General features: G+C 41.4%; 1 protein-coding gene across 1 annotated transcript in view; it reads right to left on the reverse strand.

Annotated features, from left to right (window-relative positions):
• Nucleotides 1-480: 480 nt before the first annotated feature.
• Nucleotides 481-15,185, reverse strand: part of pkhd1l1.1 (PKHD1 like 1, tandem duplicate 1) — a 48,973-nt gene continuing 34,268 nt past the window's right edge. Inside the window, exons 51-75 of the mRNA XM_083777745.1 lie at nt 14,792-14,963; nt 14,196-14,284; nt 13,843-14,012; nt 13,273-13,402; nt 12,527-12,645; nt 11,910-12,039; nt 11,525-11,698; nt 11,224-11,327; nt 10,639-10,765; nt 9,671-9,792; nt 8,788-8,878; nt 8,309-8,457; nt 7,526-7,648; nt 7,207-7,324; nt 6,949-7,065; nt 6,598-6,763; nt 5,945-6,105; nt 5,303-5,467; nt 4,677-4,834; nt 4,275-4,410; nt 3,352-3,696; nt 2,719-2,870; nt 2,075-2,221; nt 1,715-1,868; nt 481-1,001 (exon numbers count right to left, since the gene is read on the reverse strand). Of these exons, the coding sequence (XP_083633871.1) occupies nt 682-1,001; nt 1,715-1,868; nt 2,075-2,221; nt 2,719-2,870; nt 3,352-3,696; nt 4,275-4,410; nt 4,677-4,834; nt 5,303-5,467; nt 5,945-6,105; nt 6,598-6,763; nt 6,949-7,065; nt 7,207-7,324; nt 7,526-7,648; nt 8,309-8,457; nt 8,788-8,878; nt 9,671-9,792; nt 10,639-10,765; nt 11,224-11,327; nt 11,525-11,698; nt 11,910-12,039; nt 12,527-12,645; nt 13,273-13,402; nt 13,843-14,012; nt 14,196-14,284; nt 14,792-14,963 (3,839 nt within the window). The 3' untranslated portion in view covers nt 481-681. The remainder of the gene's footprint in view (nt 1,002-1,714; nt 1,869-2,074; nt 2,222-2,718; nt 2,871-3,351; nt 3,697-4,274; nt 4,411-4,676; nt 4,835-5,302; nt 5,468-5,944; nt 6,106-6,597; nt 6,764-6,948; nt 7,066-7,206; nt 7,325-7,525; nt 7,649-8,308; nt 8,458-8,787; nt 8,879-9,670; nt 9,793-10,638; nt 10,766-11,223; nt 11,328-11,524; nt 11,699-11,909; nt 12,040-12,526; nt 12,646-13,272; nt 13,403-13,842; nt 14,013-14,195; nt 14,285-14,791; nt 14,964-15,185) is intronic.

The following is a 15,185-nucleotide window of genomic DNA, read 5'->3' on the forward strand; positions in this document are numbered from 1 at the left end:
ACACGGTGGGCCAAAATAAAGAAATTGGTAGAAGTCAGACTGTGTTTCAACACACGGGCACCACCGTCAGGAGGACGTCCCAGGCAAATAGCAAAAAAGTAAATGCATTTCAAACTGAAAATGCATTATTATTAAGCTCAGTTTCCTGTTCTATGATCCTCACAAAGCAGGACTTGTAGTATTACGGTGGTCCATGCAATATACCAGAGGGACAGTTATTTTTTTTGTTTTTTAATTTTATCCCACGAATTTGCAACCCAGATTTTTCACCCAGTGCCAATTATCTAATGTAATCCTGGGCGCTACACCAACCTGGGGGTGGCAGCGGACTGACCTCATGCCTCCTTCTATGCATGAGTAGTCCAAGCTGCTTCTTTTCACCTGACAGGGGGGGGATTTCCCTGGCCGGATGTAGCGCGTGGAAGGAACACGTTATTCCGACCAGTTCCTTTCCCCTCCATCAGGCTGGCCAGGGGGAGGTAGTTTTAGAGACCAGGATTACTGCATGTTTTTGTGAGGGTACCTACCCTAGGGGACACGGGGAGAACATGCAAACTCCACACAGAAAGGTCAGAGGGCCAGTTCTAATACTAATTAAATATCATCCCACGGGCCAAAGATAATTCATTCACAGGCCTGATGTGGCCCCCGGGCCTTGAGTTTGACATATGTAATAATTTCTTACAGGCCTCTTAAAAAGAAGCTCAGAACATAGATGATGCTAATCAAACATAGAGCACCGGAGGAGAGATTAGTGCTCGAATCAAAGATGCTGTCGTCATCTGTGGTGGACTCTGTAGTGAGTGTAGTCCAAGAGATGTTGGTGGTGCCCATGGTGGTCATGGTGGTATCAGTCATAGGTGACGCGGTGGTCGGTGTCTGAGTGGAGGTGCTGTTGGGAGTGGTGGTAGGGGCCAGAGTGGTCGGGAGATCTCTGACGCTGAAGGCTCGCGACTGAGCACCCCAGTCGTTCAGAGTAAAAGCCATGGTCAGATCCTCACCTACAGGGAAGGGAAACAGTAGTTATCTTAGGAAAGAAGGACTATGCTAGGAATAACACTACGGTATATAATAGTGTAGCTAAATCTCGAATTTTCACTTCTCCTGTGGGAAACTAACAAACTAATAATCTATCATATTAACCACTTGAACCTCATCGTCCATATTCTTGAGGAAACATTAGCCAAGAATAGCAGATCTACAAGCTCACAATGCCAATGGTCAAAGCGACCCATTGTGAGGTCGTGGATCGGCTATTTTTGGCGTAGATGGAAAAAGTGGGCAAAGTACAGTTCTAACTCGAGTTCTCAAAGACTACAAGGATTTAACTGGTTAATCTGATAATAATGTAAATTACTGAATATGTTTCTAACACAGGACTGTGGATTAGGTGCCAAGGGTTTTATTTTCAAAGAATATTTTTATTCCATTTTATTGATCAGATTAATTCATTTGAAATGTCTTTATTTATTTATTTTGACTTTCGCCTTTATTTTATATTTCTTATAGAGGGACAGACAGTAGGCTGACAGGAAAGGCCGTCGGGAACGGGAGTCGAACCCGCGGCACACTGCCAGACTCGGGCTACTGGCCAAGGTGCCTGGACCGCTGAGCCACGGCCCAGGCCTTGAAATGTCTTTTTAGGCCTCAACACTGAGCAGGTGATTTTTATCTAGTGTTAAACTTCCAGCTGATACACAGGTGGAACACCTACCACTGTTGAGGATGGCCAAATCTGTGAAGTTGGCCCAGCAGTCACTGAAGAGGATGGTGGCGTTTCCAGTTAGGCCGTTAACAGGGTTTCCACTGGAGTCTTTCAGGGACGCTGTTGCCGTGAGGGAGGTGACTCCCACAGAAACACATTTACCCTGCAGACAGAGACCATAGCCATAATTTGTTTTAATAATATCTTGCAGAGGCTTTCATTCAGATTGCCTTGCAGTCAGAAGTAAACCCCTATTCATATAGTGAAAATAGACATAACCTTTAAGATACAATATTGTATGTTGTGTGCAGGAAAATGCAGAATTTGATACATGGGAAGCCAATTGCATATTAGTAGTGCAGGCCTTACCTCCTCATCCACAGCCATGAGGCTTGGTTGCTGGTACAGAGGACCAACGTATTGCCCTGCAATGGGCTCCATCATGAGCAGTAGGGAAGACACACTGGACACAAAGCTCACTGTAGGCTCTTCCCTTGTTACCTCTTCCGTGGCCACCTAAGCAGAGTAGAAGCAAGAAAAGAAATGTCATGAGAAATTCCTCCTGTATGAGCTGAGCATTCGCTGTTGAACAAGAAACAGTACTTCATCACAGGTGATGTAGGGTAGAACAAGCCTAATTAATAGCCTACAACATAGTCGCTGTATGCCAATTCCCAAAATGTCATGTAAATTGGTAGTGGAAAGAGGCATGAAAGCGGCTCGGTTATTTAAGCACTTAAACTCTATATACGTCACTGGGTCCCCCAAGTTTCTAACTGTCTACTTGGTCTCTTCCTTTTTTTTACCTCTACAATAATTTCAGCAAAGACATTCTGATCTACAAGCTCAAGAGCTTGTAGAACCTTTATTTTTGCTGAATGTTCTCCTATTATGACATGTTCAGAATAGGAACACTAGTGTCCATGGGGTTAATTTATTATATTTTCAAATGCAACAAACAGTGGGGGGGGGGGGGGGGGTAGCCTACAACAGGGTCTTGAGATAGAGCTCACCTCATTCCAGGCAGGGTCCGATGATGATGGAGGAGGTGCAACGACTCCCATGGAGGACACGTTTAAGCCAGTGGCCATAGACAGATTGCCAGAAACTGCTGCCTGTCCAAGGTCATTGGCAATGTTCTTCAAAAGAGCAAAGTCCTCCTCATCTGGAAATAAAATAGGATATAGAGTGATTCTGTAGTAGGTGGAGCTACTGTAGCAAGTCCATATTTCCTGTATGCTGTAAGGCAGACTGATACTTTGTCGATATATCAGTTATTATTTAGACGGCAGCGGTATCAGCAATTATGCAGCCTATGGATCTGGACTTTAACCACTTCCCTATTTTGAAAAGTTTTAAAAGTTTTCAGAATAAAAATGTTTTGTATGTTTTATTGTTTTTGTATGTGAGCTTACCACACCCAGCATCACAACACAACGTGAGCTTGTAGATCTGTAATTTCTGATTTTCTATTTTTTAATAGGACTTATGTGGTTAATTAAAAATCAAGCCCAGTTTATCCGTGTATTTACTTCGGTCAAAAACATTGGTAATCGGTGGACTAGGATTGGAATCTACAAATTCGGGATCAAACCCAACAATCTGGCATCGGTCGGACTCTACACATTAGAAGTGTCTCTACTAACCATTAGTGGTGTTGGTGGTCTGCTGTACAGGGGGCTTTTTAATCTCCACCTCCACTGTCATTCCGCTGGACCTCTTCCTCCTGCGCTTTGAGCTGTCCTCGCGGACAATGTTGGTGATACGGATCATGTTGGGTGGGACCTTGAGGAACACTGCCAGGTTCTGGACCAGGTTCGCCCCGAAGAACTCGTCCACGGTCATGGCCGGCAGCTCGAAGGAGATGAAGAGAACCGGGGAGGTTCGGATTTCCACGGGTGTGGAGCCACTCAACAGAACCTTCATCATCTTGAAGTCCGGGTCAAAGTAATTTGACCCCACAGTGGCGTTCAGGTGAGGAACATATTGTCCTTGGGGTGTGCCAAGACAGATGGGTGTTAAGTATATCAGTTGAGAAACAAATTGCTCAAAGTGTAAATACTAAAATAAATAGATTAGTTTTAAAACATTTTGTCATGATAGATCAGTCTGTGTGAGATGAAGAAACCACAGTGAAACCAAACTAAGAGACAAATAACCATCTAATCTAATCATAATTTATTCTGACCTCTCCCCAAAAAGGTCTATCTGTCCTGAATCCTTATTCATAATTTATAGTTATACATTATGGATATTTAATATGGATTTAGATGGTTATTCTTCTCAACTGCTCAGCAACAAACATATCAGTTATGCTGGGATTAGGTTGTAGATGTAATAATGATATGTATCAAGTAATGGGCTACAACAGATTATGATTTGTTGATTCTTTTTTTGTTGCTAAGAAACACAAGTGAATTAATAACAGGCTAATGTTACAGTAGCAGAGTGACAAAAATGCAGGGCTGTTATACTGTATAATCAGAACTCATGTAATGCCTCTTGTCCAATGAAATTACTTAACCAGAACTAAGCATAAACTCTAAAATCAGTTTAGAATGCATTCTACCTGGAGATATTGGCCTTTTCAGTATATAGTCAGTGTTGTCAGAGTTCCATTCAGCATTAGTTGGAGCGACCAATGTGTTGTCAACGTACACATCCAACCGCTGGGGATTGGAGTAGAAAATCGAAACCACGACACTCTGTATGAACGAAAGCAAAAGTTTAAGTTAGATCAATAGGTGAAGGGGGAAATGCTTGAAACATACAAAAATGTGAAGGATGTGAACTACCGTACTTGTATAAAGAGCTCAAAAGAACAATTTCTGAGAGTTACATTATATCTGGCCCTTAGAGACACAAAATGTGTCTGACCACATTCAAAATATTAAAAGAAGATTGTGTTAGCTTTTCCTGTTGGCACCTGTACTCTTTCAGAGCAGAGCAGTTCAATACACACAAACTGTACCTCAGAGGGTTCGCCATTGATCATCATGAGGCGTAGTTTCTGAGGTGTGACGCTGCTGAAGTAGATATCGTAGGAGCGTCCGGTGGCCACGATGCTGTGGAACAGAGACACTCTCTTCTGACAGGTGTAGCCTGCACACCAGCCATGGTCCTGAGGGCCTGTGAACCAACAATGATGAGTTTTGTTAATTTCTTTGGAGGTTTGTCAGGAACACTATATTAAAAATCACCCCCAAAAAAAAGAAAAAAATGGAAATTATTTGAAAAAATTAAATACAAAATATTTCCAATGTTGCAGGGAAGGGAAGTATACAGTATGGATTAAGTGGTTAATTTAAGTGTGACTGTGATTGTGTGTGTGTGTGTGTGTGTGTGTGTGTGTGTGTGTGTGTGTGTGTGTGTGTGTGTGTGTGTGTGTGTGTGTGTGTGTGTGTGTGTGTGTGTGTGTGTGTGTGTGTGCGTGTGTGTGTGTGTGCGCGTGTGCGTGTTTGATTGAATCAACAATTAAAATTTGCAAAATGGATAAAATTACAGAAACGCCATAGGCTTGTTTCCAATGTGGCACCAAAGTGATTATATGTGCATGTGTGCATAATTGTGGTTGGACTTTGCACCAACTATGCTCACCATTAATCAGATCCAGAAAGCCATTCCCCAGTACAGCCACAGGAGACAGGCGTCTGGTCTCTGTGTCTGCATCCATACTCTCAATCGCCAGCATCCTGTAGTTCAGTCCAAAGCACTTGTAGCTCTGCCAGGGGTACACGTATGTGCAATCTCCCCTGATCACACCTGAAGAAGAAGATTAAAAGGGGTCATGATAAAAAACTAAAGAACACATGGGTTACATGCATCTGTTGGTGCCTATGTCTTTGTAAATGGTTAAATCATTTACAAATGTGTACTGTTCCAAACATCACATTAAAAAAATACATCAGCAACCCTAGATTGCTATGAGTGAGATACTATGAGCGAGTTGCACTGGACCTTTTGTAATACGTGAGCATTTTGTAATATGTGACCATGCCCTAATATTACTGTAAAAATGTTGTGTCTGTCTATAAATAAGTTGAACAGGGATTGCTTTTATTCAAATTTAACCAATGTACTTCATCACTTGATCTAAGTACTGACACATTCAGAGGAACTAAAAAGTATAGCAATGGGTAAGCTCCAATTCCTTAAATGACTTCTTGGCATCAAAGTCACAACTGACAGCATTAAGCGAGAGTTGAGAGTGTTCGTTTAACTCAGACTAAGGTTGGCTACGGTAGTCACCCAACCCTCTTCTGGGATCCCCATTCCACTCATACTCTGAATGGGGGATCACAGCACCCACGCTACCCAGGAAGGACCCGTCCAAATCATTCAGCATTGTCTTCTTCTTAGCATCACAGTCCATGTCCACACAGTCAGAGGGGTTGGCTTTCCTGAGAAGACATAATGCAAATAATATTAATTTCTATTCTACTGTGTGTACCATGTGTACTCGGGTAAAGAAAATAAAAACACAACTTTGGTTGGGCAACAGCTAAGGGACATCTTCAGACATATAGTATTGTCCTTTGGGCACCAGTCTAGTATTAGGCAGATATTAGCCAATTCTAATATAGGATTGCTTGGTTAAATCCCATTTATCTGATCAAATGCTGCTCTCAACTGCTCTCACTAAGAGGAAGTCTAAGTTCGAGAGCCATATAAATGGTAAAGTGCATTTATATATAGCGCCTTTATCTGAAGCGTTTTGACAATGTGCATTATATTAAAAATTAAAAACGTTCCTACCAGTGATCTTGATCTTTAACTAAACCACATGGTTTATACTAAATAAAGCATTACGATGTTCTCCATCCATGACTTTAGATACACATTAAATACATCTTAGTTGTATACTTTGCAGTCACAAGACCACACAGACATACTTGACGTCAGCTCTGTGGATGTAGACCTGGGCTCCTTCTGTGCTGTCAACCAGCTTAATGCCACGGACATGCACTGGGTGCTGCAGGTCTTCACTTGCAGGGTTGGTCATGAACATCACGCTGGTGTCACTGGAGCAGATGTTCCGGAAACCAACAAATGTGGTGTCTGGACAGGGACAACATGGAAACTGAGGTTATTTATTATATTATTTAAGTTTGTCCCACAGCAGGCAGCAAAAATTCTGTATTTACATTGTTTTGATTTTCTTATTGGCTGCCACTGGTTTTAATTGTAGCCTACTTATGGATTTATTCCTTAAATTGATCTAATCAAAAATAGGCAGCACTCACCGATGACTCTCATCAGCCCTTTGATGGTATTGTATGACATGACTCCGGTAAAGCTCATTTCGGGACCGGCGTTATGTCCAGATTCAAATGTAGGCCAACAGATCCCAGACGTGCCACCTGTACAAAGGGGAGACTTGAAGTTGTTTAGTGCAACTTTGACATTGATGTTTTCAGGCATAATATACAGTGTACACACACACGACACACACACACACACACACACACGTACAGAATGTTTACATATATCAAAGTGTGTACCTGTGGTAGGCCTAGGTGCACGGTGTTGTTCACTTTGTTGCATGTTCCAATCGGACATCGGCATGCTGTCTCTGGCAGAACACATGAAGTTGGGACTGCTGCCTACTATGAGTGCATTCTGGGGATAGAGAAGTTACCATTACATAAAACCGTTTTTTTTTTTAAATCATACGTATATTAAAAGCACTTGCCATAGCAAGATAATCTTATAAAATAATAGATTGTATGATTTCCAAATCATTTCAGGTTTTAAAATGGCTGTAGCCCAGATTAATCTGAGCCCAGATTAAGGCTGAAATAAATTAATTAGTTGTCTCACCTGGACTTCAACAGTCTTGTCGGAGTACAAATGGGCAAGTGAAGGAGGACCATAGACGTATGATATGATGCCCATGCCGTTGTCCACCAGAGTAACATTGGAAACAATTATTTCCATACTTGTCTGAAATCAAAGATGGGGGAATAATAATTAAGTGAGACTGGCACAATGATCCTTTCTATTGTCTTCCATTATTCCATATGATCTATGTATCTCTACAGTATCTAACCACTGTAGCCTCACCACCAACGGATGACATTGTTTCATCCTTAGACACTCATATCAAATGCCTAATTAGCTTACCTATCCCATTCTTTTCAAACGTATAACGCCATATAGTGTGCCTCACTAATGCTCACTATAAGACATTTCTGTCTACTTGTTCTGTGTCTCAGAGGTGGACTGTGGAAAGCTTGAAAATATACCTGCGAGTTATGTCAGTGGCAGTGATTTCAAGCTAATGGAAAATTATATTCTTTCTCTTGCTGGAATGTTATTATGTATAAAATAGTAAAACGTAAAAAGCTCTTGTTTGAAATCCCAACTGTTGATATCATCAAAAGGGTACGTTCTTTAGCTCTAGGTAGCCCTACTCTGAGACAGACTGAATAGACAATGGTACTGTCCAATAGTTAATTCCTTGACTCCACTTCTTGGCAGCCTAGTAATAACACGCCTCTTGATAACTTCATTTATATCCAAAATGTAGGTTGAAGAACATAAAAAAGGACATTAACACAAAGAGGGACAGAAGAGTGTTACAGTTAAAAACCGTTTCCATACTTGGAAGTAGATGCCAAAGTCAAAGTTCCTCCAGACATTGAAGCCTTGGATAAGACTGCAGCTAGGGAGGCCGTCTTTGTTCATGAACACGCCGTAGAGACCGCCATGGGCTTCGTTCTGATGCCAGCTCTCAGTGTCACTCTGAACACCTGCAAATCATGTACAAATCATGTGAAAGAGCTCCTTCCTCCAATATCAACGCTCCTCATTACATCTGTACAATAGAATAGGTACAATGCATGATACTTTACAATATTGTTTGTATGATACTGTAATACTTAATTTATTATGATACGTTGTGAGCTTCTAGATCGACGATTTTCGGTTAGCAACACCATTATATAATAAAGTATAAATCAGGCTCAATGTTTGCAAGGGCGTTCAAGAAAACAACTTCATAGTTACACAACACAACACAACAGACAACTATTAGATAGCATATTGACAAATTATTTATTGGCTGGATTTGAACAAATTACCTGGGCACGGTTCACCATCAATGCGATATCCAACTCTCTCATAGCCTGCCACAATGTTACCCTGCAACACCACGTTTGTCCCCTCACTGACCTGAAAATAAAGTGTTTGATGGATGTATTTATATAAATGATCTTACAGTAATTGAGTAGTTACATTTCCAGAATTGAATGCCCCTGTATTAGAATTTAACATGGACAAGAATTACAAACAGGCAAACACACATGCATAAAGTGAGTGGCAAATCGATTGGAAAATGAGTTTAATGTTGTTTTTTTTTTGTTGTTTTTTAAGATATCTTTTTTGCGGCTTACGCCTTTTATTGATTTTTGAAGGGACAGACAGTAGGCTGACAGGAAACGGGAGAGAGATGGGGGGATGACATGCAGTAAAGGCCGTGTCGGGTCCGGGAGTCGAACCCGCGGCACACTGCGACTGGATTACCAGTCCGGTGCCCAGACCGTTACGCTACGGCCTGGGCCGAGTTTAATGTTGTTTAATGCAATCAGATCAGACTTTTCTGTTTGAATGTATGGGCTGTCAAGGCCAGAAAGTAGTTTTTTGCCACTGAGTAGGCGGATAACTTCTAGGTACGATGATGACACACATACCCTCTATACTGGCAGGGTACACATTTACTACTTTTTCATATTGCAGTGAGCTCCTCATTTGTCATGCTGTTACTGTGAGTAAGAATCTTAAAGAAAGAGTGGGTGATTCAAATCATCAAGACAAGAAATGTGGGGGAAATACATACTGTAGTGTAGAAGACATAGGTTACTCCTGCTAGACTATGTTATTGATCTTGGAATTAGGTAAAACATTTGCAATGTTTTCCTTTAATATAACCTGCCTGGTTAAATAAGTAAAAGACAGTAGACAGACCTCAATGGCAGCATCCCAGTGGAAATTGAATGTCTCTTCTCTGTCCTGATAGGATCCTGGCCACAAAGTTAGCGTCACTAGGTTCCTCCGCACTCTTATGTTGTTGCCCCACACTCTGATACCTGTAATTGGAACAATGTGTACGTTCCTTGTTGAGTGCTACTGCTCTAACATTATCACAGCCCAGCCGAATCCCACGGTTCCCACCTCACCCACCATCAAAGTATGATGTGACGTAACATGTTTTCATATAATAATAGCATACAACATTTATCAGAAGAGCTTTTTAGTAGCACATAGTGCACATATATTTTTTGCATGATTACTGTGACGGCCCCCTAGGCCTTTAGTCAGGGTTCTCTAGTGGGAACACCATTCCTGCCTAACCATCCCCTTTGCAGTGCTGGGTTGGAGAGTGGAGCCAGAGATGATCAGTGGAAGGAGAGACACCTGGCCATTGTCTCTCCAAACACTATTTAAAGATCTGCTTTCACAATGCTCTCTCTTCATTCCCCCACAGGCTGCGGGAGTGGCCACAGAAGAGCACCCATGATCATTTGTTTTGGTTAAAACTTTGGGCAGCATGTTTCCCTGCCTGTTTAAGTTGGAAAATTTACTTAATTATTAAAAAAATTCAACCATTTGTTAATAAAACACTTGGCTTTGCTGTGTTTGTGCCAAGATTTAACATACTGTATACTTGCTTGGTTTAAAAAAAAAGAAAAAGATGATATAGATCCTATTTTTGGCAAACTATTAGTTAATTAATATAACAAATTAGGCAAATCTCTCAGTTGAATCATGCAAAAAAATAAAAGAGAGATTGGCAGTCGAATCAGCCTCCCTCGATCGATTGGTCGACTATTCGACTAATCGACGTCAGGCCTACTATGTAGAAATTCCTTTATGATTTCCTTTACACAACAATACATAAAGGGAAATGTACATTACACAAATAAGCATCTTACCTTCTCCGACGGTGTGGTGGATGACATTGTCATCAACATCTATTCCGTTTGTCCCAAAGACCCCAATTGCAGGAGAGAAGCCATTGTGGAAAGCACAGCCCTGAATGTAGGTGTCATCCTGTGGAACCTTTCAAAGACAGTTCAAAAGTTAATGCTATGATTGATTGATTGAAATGTTTATTTCACAGTATGTGAAAAAACGCTCTCAAAGGGGAACTACGGACGGCTGCAATTCGAAACTGTCCCCCATGCCTGAAGAAGACCGAAAGGCCGAAACGTTGCTAATTTGCTATGACTCTTAAATAAATAAATCTCTTGAATCAGCAAGTGGCGGTGTGCGGGCTTCCCTCCTTCTCCATACAGAAACTGGCCCCCGTAAAATCTGAATTTTAACATACTAAACAAATAAAATAGCATGAGATGCGATGAAAGAGTGCAGACTAGCACCGACTTGGGACTCCTGAATCACGGATCTTTGCTAAAATAACAAAGAACAACCCTAAAAACTGCTCCATAATTTTCACATGATATTCCTTGGCTTTAGAATTGGTATATTAATGTGAACGTGTTGTACTACTACAGTACCTCTTCCAGGTTGATGAAGGCCACAGAGTAGCGAGGGTCAGTGTAGTCATTCCATCCCAGCTGACCAGTGTGGTAGAACTCCACGTTCCTAATCTGGGCTTTGCCTTTATGGACAACAAAGGTGGAACAATACATTAAACCTAATTGAGAACATTATCATATAAAAATATATTTTCAAGTCATGACATACACTGTATATCATAACATGTCATGTCTTCACATCAATATCATATTATCTTATGTGATGTCATACAGTAAATCATAATCATATCATCAAATACTGCATTTAAAAATGGTGTACCTTTGTAGTCGATTCCAGCCCATGAGTAGGTACCAACCACCACCCTGGCTCCAAATGATTCCTCAAACATGGCTGGGTAGTCTTGACCAATGATCTTAATGTTCCTGGTCAACAGACCAACATCAGCTGCAAGGGTGTAGCTCATTGGAGTACCTGAGACGCTATGGGTCTCTCCTGCAGAGAGAGAAAAGAGATCAAGAAAGAGATAAGAGTTAATAACATCCATAACATCCATTCCGTGTGCGGAATGTTTGAGCGTGTCTATCTTTCAATCAGCTTTGCAAATTGGCCAATTCAGGTGTTATATGTCATATATCAGGGTCAAAAGGAAGGGACCAAGTATAGACCTGTGAAGGACAACACCGTATATAATGGTTAAACTGACCAACATGAGTGTGTGACAGAGACTGGTTGAGGGTGAGGGTGCGGGTGTCTGATGACACAGCAGTGATCTGATGGGTCTCCGTCTCCAGGGGATTATAACCAGTGGTGGAAATGACAATGTCATCTCCAACCTGCATGCAAAAACAAAGGAATTAATTAAACATAATGGGAAAGTGTTCAATAGATCTTTTGTCCCTTTGACATCACATGCATCACAATGAACTGTGGAACTACTCAAGATGTTGTAAGAATACTACATGTAAGGAAGTTAATGTTTCTGCACCAAGGTCATGAAGACAAAATACATTTATAGTGCTTGGCAATTAGAATAATTTAATAAATTAATGAAGAATAGCGAGAGAAAATTAATAAATAAAGACTGTAATAACTTGATATGATAATATGTGTGCGTCTACAATGGACTGAGGGGACTGTATGAAACCAGGCATACAGTTTAGTGCAGTGGTCAGTATATATCATAGTATTTAGTCACAGAAAGCCATCTGTTACTACAGGTCTTTGTGTCTAACTGTAATGTTGTAGTGCATGTATGGTGAAATCAATTTGAACCACATGAATCATAGTGTGATAGCGTCCTTATTCTGGACATGGCCATACCTGCCAGTCCACAGACTGAGCCAGGGTGAGTGTGTTGGTGCCGGCAGAAGCAGTGCTGGCCAGCTTGGTGTGGTACACATTATGAGGGATTCCATACAGCTCCAGTGTACCAAACACACCTGTGGTAGAACAGATATTGGTCAGTTATACAAATGTCAACCAGCTCAGTGGCATTCTGGTTGTGTCCCCCCTGAGACTGGAAGGCCGGGGTTCAATCCCGGCCAGGTCATACCAAAGACTGTGAAAAATGGGACCCAGTGCCTCCCTGCTTGGCACTCTGGCTGGATGGGGTAAGTCCCTGCGACATCCTAGCGTCATGTCCAGGGGTGTACTGTACATGAAGCTGCCTCACGCTACAGAAACAGGAGATAGGCTCCTGCCCTATGGGCCTCATGGCTTGGCAAGGCTTACTTACTTACTATACAAATGTCACACTGAACTAGCACAAATGGAAGCTTTCTACTTGAAAAGGTTGACGTTTTTATAGAAGTTTTTTTTATACGTCTTTAAATGTTCTGATGAATTGAAAATGGTGAACAAGTAAACAAGTCTTTGTGCTTTATCATGGTGTCATCCACAGAGTGACAGTTTTTGTATTTTAATTGACTTAGTTTGAAATGTACCCATTCTACATACTGTGAAATAAATCAATCAATCAATCAATCAATCAATCAATCAATCAATTGCATTGCATGCATTAACTGAGTGACCAACAAGCATCCAACACCACATGATATTCCTCTTACCCAGAACCTTGGATCCTTGGTTGGGGCCTTCTGGCAGAGGCCAGTCAGGGGTGTGGTGGTTCCCTCTGAGCTTGATGTGAAGCTGTCCTCTGAAGGGCTCGTCATCCCACCCTGCAATCATCCTGCCTCCCTGAAGCAACAGGAGACGGAAGGATTTCAGTGAGACATTACGTAATGTCAAAGGAAACGTGATTAGGCCATCATCAGAGCAAATAAGGCCCAAAGCAGTTGTATTGTATCATATTATTTTGTATTTTACTATATATTGCATTTGTTCCATCTCATCTCGTGATGTGTACTGTATGTCATTACATAACGTCATATAAAATGGTAAATGCTGCAATTAATTTAGCACCTTTCTCCTGAGCATTTCACAATGTGCATTACATTCACAGATATGACAATGAGTCAATGACACATCAACACGCAGTCAAGAGGACCCAGGGATTGGAACGGGAACATCCCTATTCCAAGACAGCCGCTCTAGCTCCTGAATCACCGCCACACACCCATGTCGTAGATCAATATATATCGGATCAGATCATATCAGGGTTGTTCTTGAAAACGCACCTGGATAGAGATGTAAGTAGCATCCAGGACCACTGTCCGGTACTGGGCAGTAGACCGTCTCCTTCTGCTGGAGCTGGAGGTCTCATTCATGGTGTCTGGAATCTCCAGAACGCCAATGACCGTCAGTTTGTTGAGGGGAGGGGTTTGGCTATCCAGGACAACCCACAACCCTGTGGTTGGAAAAGATTTGATATATCATAAGAAGAAGGAAGCACCCATTAATAAATGTCTTATTGAATTATATAATCAAACAACTAGCTAATATGAACAATACAAAACAATCAAATAATAATTAATTGTGAGCTCTCATCTTGAGTCCAGGTATAACTTGTTTGCACTGTTGAGATCATTACCTGGTGGAATGACCACATCAGCTCCCGCTGCTGGTGCAGTGAAGTTATTCTCAGCAGAGCCTTCCCAGAAAGAAGCATCGGACCAAAGACTGGAAACACAAGGGAATCCCATATTAAGACTTACAATAAAGTCATAACTAATGTAACTCAACTCAAGCTGTTATATTATCACTCATAACAACTACATGAATAGCTGTGGTAGGGCTAAAACTATACTAATCAAATGAGAAATGAACTGTTATACAGCAAATAATATGCATATTCAACAGAGAAATGAATGAATGAATGAATTAATTAATTAATTAATTAACGAACGAACGAACGAACGAATGATTGAATAGTTGAATACATGCTCTCATAACAGACTGTTGTAAAAAGCCTGTTTTATTTGAGTATCATCACTGTGTCTGGCAGAAACTGTGGGTATTAATATTATTATATTATAGAACTTATTGACAAATAAATAATTACATTGGATCCATTGGACAGTTATTTTGTTTTTTCATTTAATGAAAGCAACGGTTTATACAGCATGGTGGTCATTTGACACACCATGAAGTACAGTATATCAGTGTGGAGAATGTGTGCAGACATACATGAAGTCGTCTGGTCGTCGGCTGGGAAGGGGGGCCAGGGTAGCCGGAGGAGGAGGAGTTGGTTCGATACAGTTGGTGAAGAAGCAGCGATACACCTCGAAATTCACCGTCACATCCGCCATGGAACGGTCAGCACTGGCACGCCGTTTGCGCGAAGTTGTCTTACCAGACACTAAAGAAGAAGGACAGGGCAAGGTCAATGAAGATTCTGATACATGGAGACTTCAGCTTCATTTGTACTTCATTGCAGGCCGGTGTTGTCTGCTGAAAATGGAACATTTACAAGCTCACGACTCGCCGCAACATGTTGTGAGTTTCTAGATATGCTATTTTCAGTGCATGACACCTTCATACAACAGAGTGTAGGATACCGTTGTGAAATGTCATGTCAAAC

This window comes from Protomyctophum parallelum, assembly GCF_964188405.1.
Source record: "Protomyctophum parallelum genome assembly, chromosome: 1".
In the NCBI taxonomy this organism is placed as follows: Eukaryota; Metazoa; Chordata; class Actinopteri; order Myctophiformes; family Myctophidae; genus Protomyctophum; species Protomyctophum parallelum.